This window comes from Salmo salar, chromosome 13, assembly GCF_965601325.2.
Source record: "Salmo salar chromosome 13, fSalSal1, whole genome shotgun sequence".
NCBI classification, from domain to species: domain Eukaryota; kingdom Metazoa; phylum Chordata; class Actinopteri; order Salmoniformes; family Salmonidae; genus Salmo; species Salmo salar.
Window position 1 is genome coordinate 64,903,160 of NC_138303.1, and position 24,679 is coordinate 64,927,838.

General features: G+C 41.5%; 1 protein-coding gene across 6 annotated transcripts in view; it reads left to right on the plus strand.

The window, feature by feature from the left end:
* LOC106567552 (CAP-Gly domain-containing linker protein 2) overlaps window positions 1–24,679 on the plus strand; it is an 82,232-nt gene that overhangs the window by 25,248 nt on the left and 32,305 nt on the right. For all 6 annotated transcript variants that reach the window (XM_014137002.3, XM_014137003.3, XM_014137005.3 and 3 more), the window contains exons 4-5: window positions 6,535–6,659; window positions 15,758–15,971. In XM_014137002.3, coding sequence (XP_013992477.1) covers window positions 6,535–6,659; window positions 15,758–15,971 — 339 coding nt within the window. The remainder of the gene's footprint in view (window positions 1–6,534; window positions 6,660–15,757; window positions 15,972–24,679) is intronic.

Consider the following 24,679-nt stretch of genomic DNA (forward strand, 5'->3'; position numbering starts at 1 on the left):
CCCAAGTTAAACAATTTAAAAACAATGCTACCAAATACTAATTGAGTGTATGTAAACGTCTTACCCACTGGGAATGTGATGAAAGAAGTAAAAGCTGAAATAAATCATTCTCTCTACTATAATTCTGACATTTCACATTCTTAAAATAAAGTGGTGATCCTAACTGACCTAAGTCAGGGAATCTTTACTAGGATTAAATGTCAGGAATTGTGAAAAACTGAGTTTGAATGTATTTGCCTAAGGTGTATGTAAACTTCCGACTTCAACTGTATACTTCAAAATATGTGAACACAGCAAAACATGAGAGCAAAAAAAACGAAAGCTCTTTGTCAGCAGGTGACGGGTTTGCTTGTGTAAATGCACATCAGAGGTTGGCGCGGTGGTAGTCTTTTTATGATTCTGCACATCAGTCTTATGCAATGAATTATTGATTGATTCAGTGTGTGTTATTGATGACCACTGCTATTAGCACCATACTCATGAAAAATTAGTTTAAAATTAGCCATAATAATATTAATACTAAAGCTTATTTAAACGAAAATCATAAATAATTTACATAATTTAGCAGACACTCTTATCCAGAACAACTTACTTATTGGTCTCCCATGGGAATCAAACGCACAACCCTGGCGTTGAAAGCACCATGCTCTACCAATTGAGCCACACATCACCATAATAACCAAGGTTTCTTACAAGTGTATATGGTTACGCTTGTTTTTAATCTGTGAGAGACACGCTACCACTGGTGGAAAGAGGCTGTATGGCACACAATGAGTTGCTTAATGCATGCTTTACGTTACCTCGTGACACGTCACGATGTAATGTGCAGCGTCAGAGGGGTCCGTTCTTTTTCATATTTTCTCATATACTATTGGTCTATTTCCATGTCAATCAACGCTTGAATAGAAACGTAGCTAACACCCCGGATTTTGATGCTTACACAGTCGCTACAGTCCCATTAGTTTTCATTGCAGCCTCGTTTGAATGCTGCGGTTATTAATGAATGTGTACGCAATACCGTTAGGTAGCAGTAGCCAACTAAAAATATCAAACGTTTTAGACTTTATTCTCAAAATACATTATTCTCAAAATTGTATTTTGATTTTATTATGGAAATATTGCGACTATTCATCAAATTTAATTTGGACCTTTATTCTCAAAATTTCAACTCTCTCAAAGTATTTCGAGTTTTTTAAGTACTATAAGTGCAACAACAAAAAACTCCAAGCACCACCACGCATCACCGTTTATTTTTTACCTTCACTTGGCACTAATACTCTTCCGTAATGCAGTGAATCTGTGCAAAATAACCCGTAAAGAACATTTAACCATCTCTATTAATTATGTTTTATTGATGTATATTTCACTATCTGCGTAGCACAATAACACAGTTGGTGGAAGTTATATATTTTTTGAATGCAAGGCAAACTAACTGACTCATAGGACTGGTCTTACACATCCTCAGTATGATGTCTTAAGCGAGACTAGCCTAAGGGTTACACTTCATTTCACCTAACTGTATCTTATAGTGCATCTGTCTAACCTCCATTTGAAATCATAGACAAAGCTATCACAGCCTAGTGCCCTGGTGTAGCTCTCTGTGTCTTGGACTAAAACTGAGTCGCTTTGAGTCACATCTCAGGCCAACTTTCAGATAAACAGGAAGTTAGAGAGGCAGTAGCCAAGAGGAGTCTTACAGTACGTTGCTGACTCACTGTCTCTGCACTGCTGGCAGGCACACTCAGGCTTTAATCTGTGAATCCTTATGCAGTCATCCATCCATTCAACTGGCATCACAAGCAGCCCACTACTGTGTTTTGCCTCATGGCTTTCACACTTTGCGTCACAGTTTTCCATCACAGTTCTCTCGAAAATGGACAGGTTAGGGATGGAAGGGAACACTCAGATAACAGTGAACCAGCAAGATCTCCTATTTTGTCAACCCAGGTCAATGTCTTCTCCTTATGTTTTGACAAGCTAGGTTGTGGTCTATTTCACACAGTATGTTTTCCTTGGTGTGAAAGCTGTTTTGGACATGGTCTGTCATGCTGTGCAGGTTTAGGGAAAGGGGAATACCTAGTCAGTTGTACAACTGAATGCATTCAACTGAAATGTGTCTTCCATATTTAACCCAACCCCTCTGAATCAGAGAGGTGTGGGGGGCTACCTTAATTGACATCCAAATCATTGACACCAGGGGAACAGTGGATAAACTGCCTTGCTCAGGGGCAGAATGGCAGATTTTTACCTTGTCAGCTCAGGGATTTGATCTTGCAACCTTGCGGTTACTAGTCCAACGCTCTAACCACTAGGCTACCTTCCGTCCCTATAAGTAAACAAAGTGAGTTAGGAAGAGAAGATTCGACATTCTTTGGGAGTGTTTTTGTTATCTCTATGTAGATTCATGGGTGATGAATCTGTCTGTCTGCCACGTCAAGCTGGAGCTTCTCTTCTCAGAGGAAGTGAGAAGTGAGGATGTTACAGTGACAGTACTTGTATTTCACGTACAAATGTGCACCATATGTGGATGAGAAGGAGTGGAAGTCAGAGATATTTAACCTGTTTTGACTGACATTGACATTGATGATGACTATCATTATTATTATTTATTAATAATAATTCTTGATAAATAATTATATCTAATACATATTGTATTATAATATTTATAATTATTTATATGTATTATAATAAATAACGTTTATTATTTATTATAAACATGTATTAATCGATCAACCCTTAACATTCATTGTGCAGTTTTTATCCTCAAACATCAGCAGTAAGTTCTTAAAACACGTCATGACAAGACAACCTACAGCACAACTGATTTGTATGAATTTGATGAATACAACATTATAATTCACTGGAAACTGCTCTGTGCTGACAATGCCATGCTATCCATAAGGGCAGTGTGCTGTAAGTAAGTTATGCTCTTTTCTCTTTCCATAAAGGCAATTACTGTAGGTTCTTCTCTAGCCCACTCACAAAAGGCCTCTGTGTCCCGGGATCAGTCTGGAGAAGATGTGACTCAAAACAAGATGTCAGTAGTCATGAGTCAGATGTTGGGTAGTGAACAAAGCACTATTCTCCACCAACTCATTTCAGTGACAGACATTGTCCATCTCTACTACATTCACACACAACATTTTTTTTAAAGATTGTGGATAACAGAGTGTTATCCACAATCTTTAAAAAAAATGTTGTGTGTGAATGTCAATGTCATTATAATGCCTCATTATAATGTATTATAACGCTATGAGAATGGTGTGAGGGCATTATAACACTTTGCTTCATAAGGCATTATACAGCCTTGTCATAATGCTCTATAGATATAGATGTTAACGAGTAATTATTAGTGCCTATTTCATGGAGAGTCCTTATTTGCATTATGCATAGCTCATAAGATTTTATAAATGTGCTTATAATCCATTATAAAGACAGTATTAATAGGAAGTTTTACCAAGTTGTGAAATGGAGTGTATTTTTTCCAGTAAATAAGCCTTGTGGAGCAATAACATCTCAGTCTTTGTTATTTGCATTTGTGTTGTCATCATACCATTTAGAAAACAATATCTTCTCACAGCCAGAAGTGGAATCAATATGGCTGTCTGTGAAATAACAGGAGAGTCCTTTAGGGGATTGAAAAAAGAGTGAAAGCTATACCAGGTTTTGCCATCAGATGAATTCAGACTGAATTTCATTGTTCTGCTCCTAGGAGTGCTTTGAGTAAGAGATACACACTGGCATGGATGATATCATTGTTTGGCCTCTAGGATGATGACATCATGTGTGTGTTTATCATGTTCATAAAAAAAAATCCTGTATATTTGTTGTTTATGTGGAAAGAGATTTGATATCGAATCGATCATTGAGAATTTGTATTTATATTGGTTTATTTGTATATTTTGGTTTAGTGAAGATCAAGGAGAGGTTATTTCACTCATTGCCGATTGTTAGGTTATTGTTTAGGGGTTGGGCAGATGACTTAAACATTTTAATCAGTTGTTGATTACAGATTACATGGCAACGAAAGTAATAAGTAACATAATGCATTGGATTACTCTATTATTACTCTTAAAGGAGTATTCAAAATAATCTGATTACATTTGGATTACTTCCATTTCTATCACTCAGATTTTTTAAATTCAAAACGTGCCCCTAACATTCAATAGAAAAACAAAGAAACACAATATCAAGTAATCTAAAACTCTTTTTATCTAAAACTCTTCACATTTCATGTTGCTGCTGGATTATTTTCCTGCTGTAGCAAACTGGCTCAAATTAAGATCCTACATCTGTATTTACATTAAATACACAGAAATGTCACGACTTCAGCCGAAGTTCGGTCCATACTGGACCCGAGGCGTCGGGCGAGGGGCCTTCAGTACCTTGTGGAGTGGGAGGGGTACGGTCCGGAGGAGAGATGCTGGGTGCCGGTGGAGGACGTGTTGGACCCTTCGATGCTGTGGGAGTTCCACCGTCTCCATCCGGATCGCCCTGCACCTCGTCCTCCGGGTCGTCCCCGAGGCCGGCGTCGGCGCGCTGCTGGAGCCACGCGTCAAGGGGGGGGGTACTGTCACGACTTCAGCCGAATTCAGTTCCTCTCCTTGTTCGGTCGGCGTCGCCGGTCTACTAGCCATCGCTGATCCACTTTTCATTTTCCATTTGTTTTGTCTTTGTTTCTACACACCTGTTTTTCATTCCCCTAATTATTGTTCATGTATTTAACCCTCTGTTTCTCCCATGGTGTTGTGCGGGATTGTTTTATGTCATGTTTGGTAATGTTGGTAACTGGTTATTTCGACGGGTGCTGTTTTTTTACAAACAAGCGTTCGTAAAAGTTGATGTTCGTGTGTTTGTGTTTGGGCAAGTGTAGTGTTTTACCTTGCACCATTCATTATTCTGAGTAAAGTTACGTTGCTCCCAATTCTCTGCTCTCCTGCGCCTGACTGCATACACCAGCTACACCCACTATTATGACAAGAAAAAAAAAGGGATATATTGATGCGCACTTTTTTCCATTGTTACAGACAGAGGTGGTATCAGCTCTACCTGTGCTTTTCCACGGTTATAGTGGATGTACTTCTAGCCAACTCGGGCTACGTAAGTACCGTTGCTTATATGTGAATTTCAGTTCGGAGCACGCCAGATGCATGTTGGACATGGTTGGGTCGGATTTTCCCAGAGAATCTCGTTTCCTCGTGAGTTTGGCCTCCTTTGACACTAGCAAATCACATGCCAATCATCTCGTGGGGCGTTCCAAAAGCATATTGTTGGTGCTGCTTGGCAACAGACAGCGCATCTCAGTATGAAGCGCTGTGCACAGTTCATTTATCTCATCAGCTGGTCATTTTTTTCTTATGACAGGTACATTTTCTGCAGCATAAGTAGCCTATAGCATGCCATGATGATACTTGGAAAGTTGTATGTCAATATACAGTATACCATGTCTGATTATCTTAGATTTTATATTATTATTATTTTGGGGGGTTTGGGAGAGGACACAATATTGTTGGTGTAACGGTATAGCTTCCGTCCCTCTCCTCGCCCCAACCTGGGCTTGAACCAGGGACCCTCTGCACACATTAACAACTGACACCCACGAAGCATCGTTATCCATCGCACCACAAAAGCCGCAGCCCTTGCAGAGCAAGGGGAACAACTACTTCAGGTCTCAGCGCGAGTGACGTCACCCGATTGAAACGCTATAAGCGCGCACCACCGCTAACTAACTAGCCATTTCACATCGGTTACAATGGCATTCCAAAACACTGAGAATGGAACTCTGTTTGCATCGGTACACTGTTTGTAGATGATTGAACGTTTCTGAATCATCAGTCTGCCTGATCGCACTAGTGTAACCGGCTGTGACCTTTTCAGACAATGTAGGCCATATCAGCTTTTTCAGTCATGCACGATTACACATCAGGTCCGTCGCTCCGTTGTCAACTCCGAGTTGTCAACTCCGTCCGAGTTGTCAACTCCGTCCGAGTTGTCAACTCCGTCCGAGTTGTCAACTCCGTCCGAGTTGTCAACTCCGATGTCTCCCCATGCAACACCAAGATGCCTGTCTGATTTCACCCTTATGTGTCTACGTCCTTTAGTGTCACTATGGGATACATGCATAACATCCCAATCCCACCTTCTAAAAAGGCAACACTCCATTGTCACTGAAAGTAGCCCAATGGTTATTGTTACCTTTTTTGGTATACAGTATATACTGTAGTGGTGAAGACGTCGTGCAGGATTTCGCCACACTACATACCTTATTTTTAAACCTGTAAGAACATCCTTGCACAGTTGGAAAAGGATGTCGCAAACAACATGTCTTTTTTTCAAGTATACACATTTTGGGGGCATCTGAAATAACAAAAATATCACATGCCAAGAAACAAACGAGCAAAAAGAAACAGAAAGACAACCTCATGTCTACCTCAGTTGCAGTTTTTCTAGATTTTATCTTTCTATGCAAGGTATTTTGGACATGATAATTACCAAGATGTTGCAGCTGTTCATCATGCTCCTTTGTATTTTCAGGTGGGAGGCACTAAGACAGGAGTGGTGCGCTACGTGGGGGAGACTGACTTTGCCAAGGGTGAGTGGTGCGGCGTGGAGTTGGACGAGCCCCTGGGGAAGAATGACGGTGCAGTGGCTGGAACCAGGTATCTCTCTCTCTCTCTGTGTGTGTCTTTCTCTCTCCCCCTCTCCTACTTGATCTAACTCCCTCTTTATTTCAATTTTTATGTCTCTCACTGTCTCTTTCTCGCTCTCCTACACACACGCTCGCATGCACGCACACAAAGCCCCCACACAGATCTGTCTAGCAGATCTAGCTGTAGGCCTAGTAGTGGCTTAAACAAATCTATCATGTGTGGTTTAGTGTCAGACAAGACAGCATCATTCTCTTTTTAGCTGCAATTCCACTGTATGGTAAATTATTAGAGCTAGGCCTTCCCCTCTGTAACACAATATTCAATTGAATTATTTCCAAAATGGTGGAAACATAAATCGCTGTGCAAACAGAAGATGACTTCACTCTCCAGAATATGACTTCACTCTTCTACCTACAAAATTAATCCCAAAATAAAAAAATAAAAATTGAGATGGAAAGTAGCTGTGCTAACATATACTAGCAGCAACATGCTCTAGTTTCCTCGACTTACATATTTGATTTTTGAAATATGCCTTAGAAAGCTTTATTTCAATCAACTTAACCAAAAGCATGTTTTCCGCCTCTCAAAGTGATTGATTTCTATTAAAATACCTTTTGATGTGAAAGAATGCTCGACAGCAACTAGTCATGACTTGCATCACATTTTACAGTAATATATTATTAATGACATAATACATACTAGACCATTGATATAACTTTTCCAACATGCCACTAAAATGAATGTAATGTAATGTTTCCCAATAGTCTTGAAAGGCCAGTCTTAATTCCTCATTGCCACCTTTCTTTCATAACCTCTGATTTGAAAGGACTTGATTCCACTTGACATGATGGAACCTAGTAGTGGGCACCAATATCGATAATTCGATATTATATTGATATCATTTTCATATCAATCTGAGCAAGGCATATTGTGATATCGGTTCATCCTTCCGGTTTACCTAACCCTTCATAAAAGAGAGGGAAAAAAGTAAACATAACTGTAACTGCATGCAAAAAACCCTCTTAACTTAGCATAATTACATACTTAGTTACATAGGCAAATCAAATCAAATGTTATCTGTCACATTCGCCGAATACAACAGGTAGACCTTACCATGAAATGCTTACTTACAAGCCCTTAACCAACAATGCAGTTCAACAAAGAGTTAAGAAAATATTTACTAAATAAATGAAAGTAACAATAACGAGGCTATATACAGGGGTACAGAGTCAAAGTGCGGGGGTACAGGTTAGTCGAGGTAATTTGTACATGTAGGTAGGGGTAAAGTGACTATGCAGAGATAATAAACAGCGAGTAGCAGCAGTTTAAAAACAAAGGGTGGGGTGGTCAATGTAAATAGTCTGGGTGGCCATTTGATTAATTGTTCAGCAGTCTTATGGCTTGGGGGTAGAAGCTGTTAAGGAGCCTTTTGGACCTAGACTTGGCGCTCCGGTACCACTTGCCGTGCGGTAGCAGAGAGAACAGTCTATGACTTGGGTGACTGGAGTCTTTGACAATACATTGAGACAACAGGAAATTCACCATGTATTTACGTCGCCGAGACATAGCATGGGAATATTTGTCTAAGAGGGCCTCGGTCGAAAATACTAAATGCGCTATGAAACTCTCTCCAGTCGCTCCTTTGCAGACATTGGGATGCATAGGCATGATGTCCGATGTCAAGTACTCATTAATTATCCCTTCCTTTAGTAAACTATGGCCCACTTCCTTGCAAGGTAGAAGCAAAACATTTATAAAAAGAGCTAATTTTACTCAAAGATTTTTAAAGGGTATTAGTCATAAGACTTTTAAATAATAATACATAATTTGGTGGGTGCTTATATTTGTCCTATTTCACACGTATTAATTGGAAATTAGCTTTTTTGCATATCCCAAGTCCCCCTGAGACACCTTCGGAGAGTCGCCATTATCAACGGCGACCCTGGAGCAATTAGGGTTAAGGGCCTTGCTCAAGGGCACATTGACCTTCTTTTTTTTTTTTACCTTGTCAACACTTGGATTCAAACTAACAACTTTTTTGGCTACTGGCCCAACACTAACCGCTTGGCTACCTGCCACCTTGTGTTTTAGCATGTACAAAGTAACAAAAACAAAACAGATAACTTAGCAAACATTTAAAAAAGCAACCTAAAACAATGAAATTGACTGAATATTCACATTTAAAAAAATGGGCGAGACAAAAGATTTAAGTGCCTTTGAACAGGGTATGGTAGTAGGTGCCAGGCCCGGTTTGTGTCAAGAACTGCAACGCTGCTGGGTTTTTCACACTCAACAGTTTCCCGTGTGTATCAAGAATGGTCCACCACACAAAGGACCTCCTGCCAACTTGACACAACTGTGGGAAGCATTGGAGTCCATTTTTTTTTATTTAACTAGGCAAGTCAGTTAAGAACAAATTCTTATTTACAATGATGGCCTATGAACAGTGGATTAACTGCCTTGTTCAAGAGCAGAACGACAGATCTTTACCTTGTCAGCTCAGGAGTCGATCTAGCAACCTATCAGTTACTGGCCCAACACTCTAACCACTGAGCTACCTGCCGCCCCAGCATGCCCGTGGAGTCCATGCCCCGACGAATTGAGGCTCCGTCCCTCGGACCCCGGGCCAAAGCGGGGCCGCCGCTCCCCCCTCCAACTCACACTACCCTTACCGCGCAAGGTGTTCTTAATGTTTTGTACACTCAGTGAAAAGCCCGAGCGTCCTTCGATCGTCTCATTCATTAGTAGAGGTGAACAGTTTCAGGATTTTTGGAGTCGACTCCGACTCCTGTGGTTGGAGTTAAGTTAAGAGTCGACTCTTGCTCGACTCCCAAAACACGCTAAAATGGCTGCGCACACACCACCTCGTTATTACAGAGTCCTACTAGGAAGACACATTTTGCATTCTAGGGAGGACTGGCATGAACATGATACTGCCCATTTGCTTATCAACTTATAAAAGGCCTATTTTGTTTGTTTTTAGATTGTGATGTGTAGGAACTAGAATATTTCAGTGATATTTCTGCTGTGCGCAGCCTTGACAGATCCCATGGGATGATGCGGTGCATTCTACACCGATAAACCTATTATTTGCTGTGTTATGAAATTATTATCCAAGCATTTTCTTTATTCCAAAGGACGATTCGAACAGGATTAGTTTTTCCAAACGGCCCCCTGTAATTATTATTATTATTTTTTATTTATTTATTAAATTGACTCTTATGACAGAAGTCTGGGATGGAAGTTTTTATTCTAGGCGTGAAGATATTTCAACGTCATGTCTAGACGATGACAGGCTACACTGATAACTCATGCTTGGCTGACAGATGTATCGGTGTCTCCATAATATTTAAATTGAGGAAGTGTGATCATAATCATTATTTTAGTGATCGTTGGTAGACGTCCCTCCAAGTAAAAATATCCCTCATTCTGATGATTTGAGCTGCAACATTTTGGGGGTCTAAAACTCACCTTTCTGGTAATTTTTTTAAATAAATTGCTGAGGTGTACTCACTTCTGAGGACACAAGCTCAAATGCATGCAAATATTCAGAAAATATGAAAAATCATATATGATTTATTTTCCTATTCAAAAAAGTGGGGCAATAGAGCATGAAATAATTGAAATGCTTTCTAAATATGGTAACAACAATTTATTGGCGCAAGAAGCTCTGAGGGCCCGGAATAGGCTACCCACTGGTCACAGATGTCATTTCAACATCTAGTTTTGATTTACATTTGGTTGAAAATTACCATGTCATTGGATTTAGGTAAAAAATTACAGGTGAGAAAAAGACAATTCCCTTGCGTTGATGACTTTTTGCAAATCCAATCCCTTTTCCAGGTTGATTCAATGTCATCATGTAGATTTTATTTGTTGAAATGACGTGGAAACAACATTGATTCAACCAGTGTTTGTACAGTGGATAGTTGTTACAATGTTGCAAGTTCGCTATAGCAACAGCTTCGGGCTGGACACAGTTGATTGATTTGGTATAATGTTGCAATTCACGAGCGAATCTTCAAGTCAAACAGATAGAAGGGGAGGCAGACAGGCAGAGTAGAGAGATTAATGCATTTTTACTTAGTTGACAATGGAAGTTATAGGACTACTGCTGCATTGGCCTATAGGCTATCTCTAAGTTCCATGCGCTCATTTATTTTGCCACCAATGGCTCACGGTGTATCAATGTGTCCATATGGCAGAAGCTGGTGCTCTTGCATTAGTTGAATTCTTACTTTCAGATTTGTATCATTTTAATTGAAATTTGTATTATTAGAGATAAATGAGGAATGAAAATGTTGTTATTGAAATTAAACTGCAGATCGGTAGAAATATTATAATAAATTGTAAACTTCCCCAAACTTGAAACTCACTCGCCGCCTATGTCAGCTACCCAAGTTTATCAGGCATTGTGTTATCTTGGAAAATACCGTCCGTATTTTCTTCTTAGCCATGATCAGCTCAGAAATTAACGAGTAGGCCTACAAATGTGAACTCGCCAATTATCATGGCAATTTATCCCTCTAAGTGGAACTCGCGTACAGCAGTCATGTGTAGTCTAATTTCATTCCATAGGCTATTTCACATTTTATCTGTATGGTTTTTAGGATATGGTGTGTTTGATAAGATGTTAATTCATATTCACGTCGAAGCGCATTTGTATTTGATATCGGCCACCATTTAGGCTATTTGATTGGAAACACGCATGATGTAAAAATTGTCTGTTTCATGACAATGTCATATATTTGGGTGCCCTGTAGGCTACAAAAAAGTCCAAAGAGGCTATATACTTTTTCTACGTATAGGCTACATAATTTATGTTAGATGACTTTGACAGAGCGTAGCAGTGCGTCTCTCCAACTGCACAATGGAGAGGCGCGGTGGGCATGGACAAGATACATACACTATATATACAAAAGTATGTGGACACCCCTTCAAATTAGTGGATTTGGCTATTTCAGCCTCAGCCGTTGCTCACTGGTGTATAAAATTGAGCACACCACCATGCAATCTCCATAGACAAACATTAGTAGTAGAATAGCCTGACTGAAGAGCTCAGTGACTTCCAACATGGCACCATCATAGGATAACACCTTTCCAACAAGTCAGTTCGTCAAATTTCGGCCCTGCTAGAGCTGCCCCGGTCAACTGTAAGTGCTGATATTGTAAAGTGAAAACATTTTGGAGCAACAACGGCTCAGCCGCGAAGTGGTAGGCCTAGGGTTGCAAAAGGGTCGGAAACTTTCCGGTAAATTTCCGGACATTTTTTGGTTAAACTATCCCCAATTTAATGGAATTGCAACCCTCTGCTGTCACAGATCCCCCCGGTACTGCTGCTCATTCTGTTCATCAGTTCCGGAGGTCGACGTCACCGGCCTTCTAGGCTACACTGAACTGGATTCATTATCATCAACCCCAGACTTTTCTGATTACGCACACCTGGTTCCCATTTCCCCTGATTAGTACAGTATATTATATATGTGCCCTCTGTTCCCCATTGTCCTTGTCAGATATTGTTCCCATGTCCGTTGGTTGTGTGAGTACCATTGCGTTGTTTCAGCTTTTGTGCTGCGTGCTTTGTGCATTGTGTATTACGGGTCTCGTCCCATATCGTTTTTCAAGGTTTACCCTCGCTCTTTTGTTTAGGTACATCCCAGTGTTTTGTATACGGGTTTGTTTTGGGTGTATTAAAAACCCTGTGTATCCCTGTGTCTGTCTCCAAATCCTTTATACCAGCGTGACATCTGCATGCACAGTGCATTCTTCCATCACATGTACAGCTGATTCTCAAGATCTTGCACACTAATGAGACGCTATTGAGCCCACACTACTACACTGTCTGAGCCAAGGACTAAATGCTTTCTGGTAAGTTTTGATTACAATACTGGTTGGGGTGAATATATTTTATGTGACGTACATTATGTTTTGTAAATAGCAGCCTACAGCAAAGTGTGTTTAAATCACTTGTAACTTGTTAACAATTTCTGCTAATAAGTTTTTGCTACCATGTGGGTTTTAGCTTGCTTGAGCCTGCTAACTGAGTAGTGTTAATTCACCTGTTTCCATACATGTTTCATTTTAAAACATTTATCTTACAAAGGAGTTGTTTAATCTAACTGGTTAACTATTTATCTGTACATGGAATAAAAAGTACTACTAATGTAGATTATTTTCTAATCTTTACAGGAAAATGCCACGGGCACTATCTGATGTGTGGAGACATTTCACTGCAGCTAATGTAGAAGTAAAAGCTGTGTACATTTGCAAATACTGTGGCAAATCACATGCGAAGAATGCAACAAAGATGCAGAACCATCTGGCCAAGTGCATGATGTTCCCTCAGCACTCACAACAAGCAACCTCTGACAAAAGTCCCTTTACTTCTATTCGAGGTGAAAATGATGAATCAGACACCTTATTGATAGCAACAGCTCGTGGTCCTCCTGGAATCAGAAGTTTTTTTGACTCAATGGAGGAGCGTAGTCAGAGAAATGCTGATGAATGTCTTGCTCGAGCTGTGTATGCAACTGGTTCACCTCTGATGCTCACAGGTAATGTGTATTGGAAGAGATTTCTGAATGTTCTTCGCCCAGCTTACACCCCTCCAACCAGACATGCTTTATCTACTCATTTGCTGGATGCAGAGTTCAACAAAGTTCAAGTGAAGGTCAAGCAAATCATAGAGAAAGCAGACTGTATTGCAATCATCTCTGATGGGTGGTCGAATGTTCGTGGGCAAGGAATAATTAACTACATCATCTCCACCCCTCAACCAGTATTCTACAAAAGCACAGACACAAGGGACAACAGACACACGGGTCTCTACATTGCAGATGAGCTGAAGGCAGCCATCAATGTCCTTGGACCACAATGCTGCGAACATGAAGGCTGCTTGGTCTAAAGTGGAGGAGTCCTACCCTCACATCACACCCATTGGCTGTGCTGCTCTTGCATTGAATCTGCTCCTCAAGGACATCATGGCACTGAAAGAAATGTATACACTCTGCAAGAGAGCCAAGGAAATGGTTAGGTATGTGAAGGGCCATCAACTTATAGCAGCAATCTACCTCACCAAGCAAAGTGAGAAGAATAAGAGTACCACATTGAAGCTGTCCAGCAACACCCTTGGGGTGGTGTTGTCATCATGTTTGACAGTCTCCTGGAGGGGAAGGAGTCTCTCCAAGAAATGGCCATATCACAGTCTGCCGATAGGGACAAACCCATCAAGAGGATCCTCCTGGATGATGTATTTTGGAAGACAGTGGTAAGCAGCCTGAAACTCCTGAAACCTATAGCAGAAGCTATTGCACGGATTGAGGGAGACAATGCCATCCTGTCTGATGTTCAGACTCTGCTTGCAGATGTAAGAGAAGAAATCTGTACGGCCCTGCTCACTTCACTGTTGCTCCAAGCAGAGGAAACTGCAGTTCTGAAATACATCAAAAAGTGTGAAGACTTCTGCCTGAAGCCCATACACGCCGCAGCGTACAAGTTTGACCCCAAGTATGCTGGCAAGAGCATCCTGTCTGGTGCAGAGATCAACAAGGCTTATGGTGTCATCACTACTGTGTCTCGCCACCTTGGCTTGGATCAGGGCAAGGTTCTTGGCAGTCTGGCGACGTACACTTCCAAGCAAGGGCTTTGGGATGGAGATGCAATATGGCAGTCGTGCCAACATATCTCATCAGCCACCTGGTGGAAGACCCTTGTGGATCTGAGGCTCTTTCCCCTGTTGCCTCCATCATCCTCCAAATCCCACCAACATCAGCCGCCTCAGAGTGCAACTGGTCCTTGTTTGGAACACACACACCAAAGCACGCAACAGGCTGACCAATACAAGGGTTGAAAAATTGGTGGCTATCTGGGCAATTTGAGGCTTTTTGAGCCTGACAACGAGCCATCCTCAACAAGGTTGGAAAGTGACAGTGAAGATGAGGCATCAGAGTCTGATGTTCAAGAGGTGGACATTGAGGAGGTCCAGGGAGAAGACATGGAAGCCTGAGAGGAAGACAACCAAAGCTTTAGTTTCCAGACTATCATTTTACAGATGTATGTTGAAAAAGTTTTTGGGAGATGAGATGGATCATTGGGGATCATTCAATATTCCCTTTCTTTTGTTGTTCAGTGAAATCATCCCATGTGAAGAGTCAACTCATTTAATTAAAGTTCAATTCATAACTAAATTGTTTTTTTATTTCTATTGGAAGGATTTAATCATTTGCAATTATGTCTCCATATGATATGGTAAATATATCTGGGGTGGCAAGTAGCCTAGTGGTTAGAGCGTTGGACTAGTAACCGCAAGGTTGCAAGATTGAATCCCTGAGCTGACAAGGTAAATATCTGTTGTTCTGCCCCTGAACAAGGCAGTTAACCCACTGTTCCTAGGCCATCATTGAAAATAAGAGTTTGTTCTTAACTGACTTGTCTAGTTAAATAAAGTTAATAAAAAATATATCCAATGCAAGAAACAATTAAATGGTATTAATTTGCATATATTTCTGTTAATTCCCATATATTCCCATTAATTCCCACCTCTGAATATTCCCCAAAATGTGCAACCCTAGGTAGGCCACACAAGCTCACAGAACAGGACCGTAGAGTGCTGAAGCGCATAGTGGGTAAAAATCGTCTGTCCTCGGTTGCAACACTCACTACCAAGTTCCAAACTGCCTCTGGAAGCAACGGAAGCCTAGCTTGTAGGCCTATGGTCCTAAATGAAAGGGAAACAGATTACCATTTGTAGCCTCAGACCACTGAAATCAGTCAAAACGAGCTCAATAACTCAATGCATGCACACAGTCCTATTGAATATGAATTCACCTATATTGTGAGTAGGCCCATGCCGTCTTGATGTACCCAGTTTATCAAGAGATTTACAATTCAAATAAATTCTTACCATTATGTTGCTATGTAGTTAGATTGTTAAAAACAAAGTCAAATTGATTGAATTGATACATGGCTGTCTCTGGGAATATTTCTCATCAAAAAGTTAACAATTCATTATATTTATTATCGGCATTAAATGTCGGCCTACTTGACCCCCCACAAATCGTCATTTGCCCTTAAAAACCCATATCGGTCGTTCTCTACTTCTGACCCAGGTACTTCCAGTGTCCGCCCAGGTTTGGACTGTTCGCACCCATCCACAAGGTGATCCGTATCGGTTTCCCCTCCACCAGCCCGGCCAAGGCCAAGAAGAGCAAGCGCATGGCCATGGGGGTGTCATCCTTGGCCCACAGTCCCAGCAGCTCGTCCATCAGCTCTGTTAGCTCTGTGGCTTCCTCGGTGGGCGGGCGGCCCAGTCGCACTGGCCTGGTGAGAGATACACATGCATGCATAGACATAAACACACCAATGAATTTTCATGACTATAACTGTCAGTCTAATGGAGTGGTATCATTCATGTGCCTTCAGAAAGTAGTCATACCCCTTGACTTTATTGTGTTACAGCCTGAATTCAAAAAGGATTAAATAGATGTTTTTATCTCACCCATCTACACATAATACCCACAATGACAAAAAAGCGAAAATATGTTTTTAGAATTTATTGCAAATGTTTTCTAAATGAAAAACAGAAATATCTAATTTACGTAAGTATTCACACCCTTGAGTCAATACTTTGTAGAAGCACCTTTGGCAGTGCTTACATTTGTGAGTCTTTCTGGGTAAGTCTCTAAGAGCTTTCCACGCCTGGATTGTGCAACATTTGCCCATTATTATTTTTTTAATTCTTCAAGCTCTGTCTAATATCCAACGTTTTGACATACAAGCTGTCTTCATCAGGGTATAATGAAGACAGCTTGTCTGTTGAAACGTTGGATATTAGGTTATTAAATTATTGCACCTGAGCTCCTAGAGTGTGCGGCTCTCCTTTTCTTTTTCAATCATTGCTATACAACCATTTTCAGGTCTTGCCATAGATTTTCAAGTAAATTAAAGTCAAAACTAACTCAGCCACTCCGGAACATTCACTGTCTTCTTGGTAAGCGACTCCAGTGTATATTTGGCCTGTGTGTTTTAGGTTATTGTCCTGCTGAAAGGTGAATTCATCTCTCAGTGTCTAGTGGAAAGCAGACTGAACCAGGTTTTCCTCTATGATTTTGCCTGTACTTAGCTCCACTCTGTTTCTTTTTTATCCTGAAGAACTCCCCAGTACTTAACGATTACAAGCATACCCATCACATGATGCAGCCACCACTACGCTTGAAAATATGAAGAGTGGTACTCAGTAATGTGTTGTATTGTATTGGATTTGCTCCAAACATAAAACATTGTATTCAGGACAAAAAGTGAATTGCTTTGCCACATTTTTTGCAGTATTACTTTAGTTCCTTGTTGCAAACAGGATGCATGTTTTGGAATATTTTTACAGTTGAAGTCGGACAATTCCAGAAAATACACTTAGGTTGGAGTCATTAAAACTCGTTTTTCAACCACTCCACAAATGTCTTGTTAACAAACTATAGATTTGGCAAGTCGGTTAGGACATCTACTTTGTGCATGACACAAGTAATTTTTCCAACAATTGTTTACAGACAGATTATTTCACTTATAATTCACAGTATCACAATTCCAGTGGGTCAGAAGTTTACATACACTAAGTTGACTATGCCTTTAAACAGCTTGGAAAATTCCAGAAAATTATGTCATGGCTTTAGAAGCTTATGATTGGCTAATTGACATAATTTGAGTCAATTGGAGGTGTACCTGTGGATGTATTTCAAGGCCTACCTTCAAACTCAGTGCCTCTTTGCTTGACAACAGTGGGAAAATCAAAAGAAATCAGCCAAGACCTCAGAAAATAAATTGTAGACCTCCACAAGTCTGGTTCATCCTTGGGAGCAATTTCCAAACGCCTGAAGGTACCACGTTCATCTGTACAAACAATAGTATGCAAGTATAAACACCATGGGACCACGCAGCCGTCATACAGCTCAGGAAGGAGACGCGTTCTCCTAGAGATGAACATAGATGAACGTAGTTTGGTGCGAAAAGTGCAAATCAATCTCAGAACAACAGCAAAGGACCATGTGAAGATGCTGGAGGAAACAGGTACAAAAGTATCTATATCCACAGTAAAACGAGTCCTATATCAACATAACCTGAAAGGCTGCTCAGCAAGGAAGAAGCCACTGCTCCAAAACCGCCATAAAAAAGCCAGACTACGGTTTGCAACTGCACATGAGGACAAAGATCGTACTTTTTGGAAAAATGTCCTCTTGTCTGATGAAACAAAAATAGAACTGTTTGGCCATAATGACCATCGTTATATTTGGAGGAAAAGGGGGAGGCTTACAAGCCGAAGAATACCATCCCAACCGTGAAGCACTGGGGTGGCAGCATCATGTTGTGGGGGTGCTTTGCTGCAGGAGGGGCTGGTGCACTTCACAAAAGAGATGGCATCATGAGGCAGGAACATTTTGTGGATATATTGAAGCAACATCTTAAGACATCAGTTAGGAAGTTAAAGCTTGGTCGCAAATGAGTCTTCCAAATGGACAATGACCCCAAGCATACTTCCAAAGTTGTGGAAAAATGGCTTAAGGACAACAAAGTCAAGGTATTGGAGTGGCCATCACAAAGCCCTGACCTCAATCCTATTGAACATTTGTGGGCAGAACTGAAAAAGTGTGTGCGAGCAAGGAGGCCCACAAACCTGACTCAGTTACACCAGCTGTCAGGAGGAATGGGCCAAAATTCACCCAACTTATTGTGGGAAGCTTGTGGAAGGCTACCCGACCTGTTTGACCCAAGTTAAACAATTTAAAGGCAATGCTACCAAATACTAATTGAGTGTATGTAAACTTCTGACCCACTGGGAATGTGATGAAAGACATAAAAGCTGAAAGAAATAATTCTCTGTACTATTAATCTGACATTTCACATTCTTAAAATAAAGTGGTGATCCTAACTGACCTAAGACAGGGAATTTTTACTGGAATTAAATGTCAGGAATTGTGACAAACTGAGTTTAAATGTAGTTGGCTAAGGTGAATGTAAACTTCCGACTTCAACTGTATATTGTGCAGGTTTCTTCTTTTCACTGTCAATTAGGTTAGTATTGTGGAGTAAATACAATGTTGTTGATCCATCCTCAGTTTTCTCCTATTGCAGCCACTGCTGGCTTGCCTCTGAAGCAAAGCAGGGTTGGTCCTTGGATAGGAGACCTGATGCTGCTGGAACTGGTGTTGGAGTGCCCGTAGGAGGCACTCTTTCCTCTGGTCTAAGAAAATATCCCAATTCCCCAGGGCAGTGATTGGGAACATAGAGGGCTGTCTTTCGGAGGAGACGTTAAACATGTGTCCTGACTCTCTGTGGTCACTAAAGATCCCATGGCACTTATCGTAAGAGTAGGGGGGTTAACCCCAATGTCCTGGCTAAATTCCCAATCTGGTCCTCATACCATCATAGCCACATAATCATCCTCAGCTTTCAATTGGCTCATTCATCCCCCTCCGGTCCCGTGTAACTATTACCTAGGTCGTTGCTGTAAATGAGAATGTGTTCTCAGTCAACTTACCTGGTAAAATAAGGGTTAAATAAAATTAAAAAACTCAAACTATTTTATAGTCACCATTGGCCTTATGGTGAAATCCCTGAGCGGTTCTCTTCCTCAAAGGCAACTGAGTTAGGAAGGACGCATGTATCTTTGTAGTGACTGGGTGTATTGATACACCATCCAAAGTGTAATTGATAACTTCACCATGCACAAAGGGATATTCAATGTCTGCTTTTTTATTTTTACTACTTATAGGTTTCCTTCTTTGCGAGGCATTGGAAAACCTCCCTGGTCTTTGTGGTTGAATCTGTGTTTGAGATTCACTGCTCGACTGAGAGACCTTACAGATAATTGTATGTGTTGGGTATAGAGGTGACTTTATCAATATTTTCGCTTGTATTTACCCCCCAAAAATGAAATGCTAATTAGCTGCTAATGTGGCTATCATAAAGAACTACAAATGGCATGATGATCTGGACGAGACTGCCCGAATCGAGACAAAGGTAAGAATCTCTGGATTAACTATCTAATGTTAGCTAAATGTAATAATGATTAAATTGGCTACATTTCTTTAAAAGGACAATTTCGTGAACTATCTTGTGCAAGTTTAAAAATGTACACAATACCTGTTAGCAAAAGTGTCAGCTAGAGATGATGTGCAGGAGCATGCAGGGATTTTTAGTTTTGCATAATGTCTATTTTGAAGCTAATTAGCATTTTTGAATCTGAGAGTAAATTGAGCTGAATATATTGATAAAAGTCACCTTGTCCGAGAGAGATTTTCATGGTTCTCAAAACATCACACCAGGGTAAGCCTACACGAAACACAGCCCTTATTTTATGTTTTTTTAATGTTTTCCCTATGGGGAAAATGAATGGTGGAAAACGATAGAAACCATTTCCCTGTTTAATCTCTAGGTTTTATGGGAATTTTGAAACCTCCACTGTGAGGCTCTGTAGGAATTAATGGAATTCTACAGTATTTCAGTTAAAGGACAAAATTACATGTATTTAAGTATTGTTTTGTTGTAGCGGGGACAGTAACATTAGTACTTTCCAAAACATATAATTGGAAAATGTTTTATATATTCTGTAAGTGTTTTATTTTTTATTTTTAGCTCACATAATATAATTTAAAATATGCATTAAGATGTCTGTAATATAATAAATGTGTCAAAAACAAATATAGACATTAAATGAATTTCTATGGCTTTCAAAATATTTTTTACAATGGTGGGTGAGTGCCAAGATGGAGGAGCGGGGGTTTCAAAACAGCGCCCTCTGTTTGTCATCTAGTGTAGATATAAATAATTGAGCGGTATGCACACATCAATTAAAAACTTGTCCCAGGTGCTGGATCAGAGAGGACAACGTAAAACGAAAAGTAAATCTGTACACTGGAAAAATGCTCCCAAAGCGTTTAATTGCATTAAACACATTTTTGCAGACCTTTTGACAGACACAAACAGACTGAAAGATGACAGAGAGCAAGAGATGGAGAGAGACACATGAGACAGAGGATGAGAGAGAGAGATTAAGAGAGGGCAGAGAGGGAGACAAAGAAGACATGCAATAGATAGAGAGCAAGAGATGGAGAGAGAGAAAAATTAGACAGAGGATGAGAGAAAGATTAAAAGAGGGTGGTGCGTGCATATGAGAGAAAGATTAAAAGAGGGAGACAAAGAAGACACGCAATACAGTGCCTTGCAAAAGTATTCAACCCCTTGACATTTTTCCTATTTTGTTGCATTACAACCTGTAATTTAAATTTATTTTTATTTGGATTTCATGTAATGGGCATACACAAAATAGTCCAAATTGGTGACGTGAAATAAAAAAATAACTTGTTTCAAAAAATAAAAAACGGAAAAGTGGTGCGTGTACATGTATTCACCCCTTTGCTATGAAGCCCCTAAATTAGATCTGGTGCTACCAATTACCTTCAGAAGTCACATAATTAGTTAGATTGCACACAGGTGGACTTTATTTATCTGTCACATGATCTCAGTATATATACACCTGTTCTGAAAGGCCCCAGGGTCTGCAACACCACTAAGCAAGGGGCACCACCAAGCAAGTGGCACCATGAAGAACAAGGAGCTTTCCAAACAGGTCAGGGACAAAGTTGTGGATAAGTACAGATCAGGGTTGGGTTATAAAAAAAATATCAGAAACTTTGAACATCCCACGGAGCACCATTTAATCCATTATTAAAAAATTTAAAGAAAATGGCACCACAACAAACCTACCAAGAGAGGGCCGCCCACCAAAACTCACGGACCAGGCAAGGAGGGCATTAATCAGAGAGGAAACAAAGAGACCAAAGATAACCCTGAAAGAGCTGCAAAGCTCCACAGTGGAGATTGGAGTATCTGTCCATAGGACCACTTTAAACCGTACACTCCACAGAGCTGGGCTTTACGGAAGAGTGGCCAGAAAAAAGGCATTGCTTAAAGAAAAAAATAATCAAACATGTTCGGTGTTCGCCAAAAGGCATGTGGGAGACTCCCCAAACATATGGAAGAAGGTACTCTGATTAGATGAAACTAAAATTTAGATTTTTGGCCATCAAGGAAAACGCTATGTCTGGCACAAACCCAACATCTCTCATCACCCCGAGAACACCATCCCCAAGGTGAGGCATGGTGGTGGCAGCATCATGCTGTGGGGATGTTTTTCATCGGCAGGGACTGGGAAACTGGTCAGAATTGGAGGAATGATGGATGAAGCTAAATACAGGGACATTTTTGAGGGAAACTTGTTTCAGTCTTCAAGAGATTTGAGACTGGGACGGAGGTTCACCTTCCAGCAGGACAATGACCGTAAGTATACTGCTAAAGCAACACTCGAAGGTGGTTTAAGGGGAAACATTTAAATGTCTTGGAATGGCCTAGTCAAAGCCCAGACCTCAATCCAATTGACAATCTGTGGTATGACTTAAAGATTGCTGTACACTAGCGGAACCTATCCAACTTGAAGGAGCTGGAACAGTTTTGCCTTGAAGAATGGGCAAAAATCCCAGTGGCTAGATGTGCCAAGCTTATAGAGACATACCCCAAGAGACTTGCAGCTGTAATTGCTGAGAAAGATGGCTTTACGAAGTATTTTGGGGGGTGAATAGTTATGCACGTTCAAGTTTTCTGTTTTTTTTGTCTTATTTCTTGTTTGTTTCACAATCAAAAATATTTTGCATCTTCAAAGTGGTAGGCATGTTGTGTAAATCAAACGATACAAACCCCCCCCCCAAAATCTATTTTAATTTCAGGTTGTAAGGCAACAAAATAGTAAAAATGCCAAGGGGTGAATACTTTCGCAAGCCACTGTACATGAGACAGAACACATACACTGTATTTGGCACAATAGAAACATTTTAGAGACAAATCACACACAAACACAGTAGTGACACATTACATAGAATAGTTACAACACGTTGGGGACACAATTACTGATTATCATAGCACATAAATATGCAATATTTTTTTTAAAGATAGTATTGATATAAAATCAGTATTGATGGAAATGTCTGACTGTATGTCACCCCTCCCCCTCTTATCAGGCAGTCAGGTGACATATTTGGAAGATGTAGCACATTAGGTTAATTAACCTCAGCCAGCATTAGGATGCCCTAATTATCACATTCTGGCACATCAGGTGGCCATCTTGGTGCTGGCAGTAGGGCTAAAGTACAGACATACTGTATATACCCAGAAAACATGACCCCATTGGCCCCATGTGGGTATTCGGTGGCCAAAGTGAGCACGGGCTAGCCCACACCAAGCCAAACACAGGCTAGCCTACACCAGCTCAACACGGGCTAGCCCGACACGGGTCAGCCCACACCAAGCCCAACACTGTCATGGTTCCACCTGTCACCAGAGGGCGACAGAGACCGTCCTAGAGACATTAACAACACTCAGGTGTGTCCTATTTACTCGTTATGATTTCCCTGTTAAAAGGGGTGTGTTTTCTGTTGTCCTTTGCAGAAGCTTGAATTGTATACCGTGTGCGGTCGTTTCCTGAGTGAGGTTTCGAGACTTAGTGGTTGTTGTTTTTCTAGTGTACTTTGATCCTAAAGTATTCATGTTTACCCTTAACCGCTGATTCTGCAACTCTCCCAAATATCACAGACCCTCTGGGCACTTACCGATTTTGTCCAACCACAGCCCAACCCCAACCCAGGAGGAGCCAATGCCCAAGTCTCATCGCCCAGTGATACAGGTGTCTCCATAGTTCCTCCAGGGAAGCTGTACCGGGAACCCAAGATCCCAGCCCCCGAGCAGTATGACGGCCACCCGGGAGGATGCAAGAGGTTCCTCACTCAGTGCGCTCTGGTGTTCGAGCTACAGTCCTCCTCGTTCCACACCAATCGGTCCATGATAGCCTACATCATCTCTCTACTCTCGGGCAAGGCCCTTGCGTGGGCAATGGTGGTGTGAGAACAGCAGCCACCATACTGCAGCTCCACATTAGCCTTCACTGCCAAGCTGCGACAAGTGTTCAACCACCCAGTCGGTAGACGAGAAGCGGAAAGCCGACTGTTCAACCTCTGCGAAGGGGCCAGACCAGTGGCTGACTTCGCCATTGAGTTCCGCACTCTCGCCACCGGGAGTGGGTGGAATACTGAGGCACTGGTCACCGCTTTCCACCAGGGTCTGTTAAACTCCATCAAGGATGAACTTGCCACTTGGGAACTGGGAGAGGACCTCGAGTCCCTGATAAAGCTGGCCATCAGGATTTACAACCGCATCCGACACTACCACTGGTTTCCGGAGCACCCCAAGCCCCCCGAGCCCAGCATTAAGGAGCCCAGGCAGCTGGGATGCACACGTCTGAGCCCGCAGGAATGTGACAGGCGCATGAGCAACGGCTGCTGCCTCTACTGCGGAGGTCTCGGCCATCTCCGTTCTACATGCCCAGAGTTGACGGGAAACACCAGGCTCGCCAGGACAAGGGGAGACCCTGACGAGCTGTGCAGTTACTACCCCAGCTACCCAGTCACCGTCTGACACTACCCGCAACCCTCCATTGGGACAACCGTCAGCACCACATTCAAGCCTTCGTGGACTCTGGGGCCGCGGATAATTTAATTGAGAATTGCAAATCCCCTGAGTGAAATGCCCCATTTCTCTGCAGGTTCAAGCCCTCGATGGATGCACCATCGGCCCTGGCCTGGTGGAATATCAGACCAAGCTCATTCTACTGCAGGTTGGGGTGAACCACTCAGGCTCTTAGTTTTCTTTTGATCACTGCTCCCGAGAACCCCCTTATCCTAGTGTACCCCGGGCTAGTGCTACAACCCACTATTCTCCTGGTCCACAGGACACCTACTAGACTGGGGTAAGAACTTCCAGACTAAATACTTAAGACCCCCACCAAGAGCCTCGCCGTGTTCCCCGGCATCCACTGAAGACCAAAACTTTTCCTCTGTTCCTCCCGAGTACTTTGACCTCCAGGAGGCCTTCAGTAAGAGACAATCCGCCACCCTCCCTCCTCATCGTCCATACTACTGCGCCATAGAACTCCT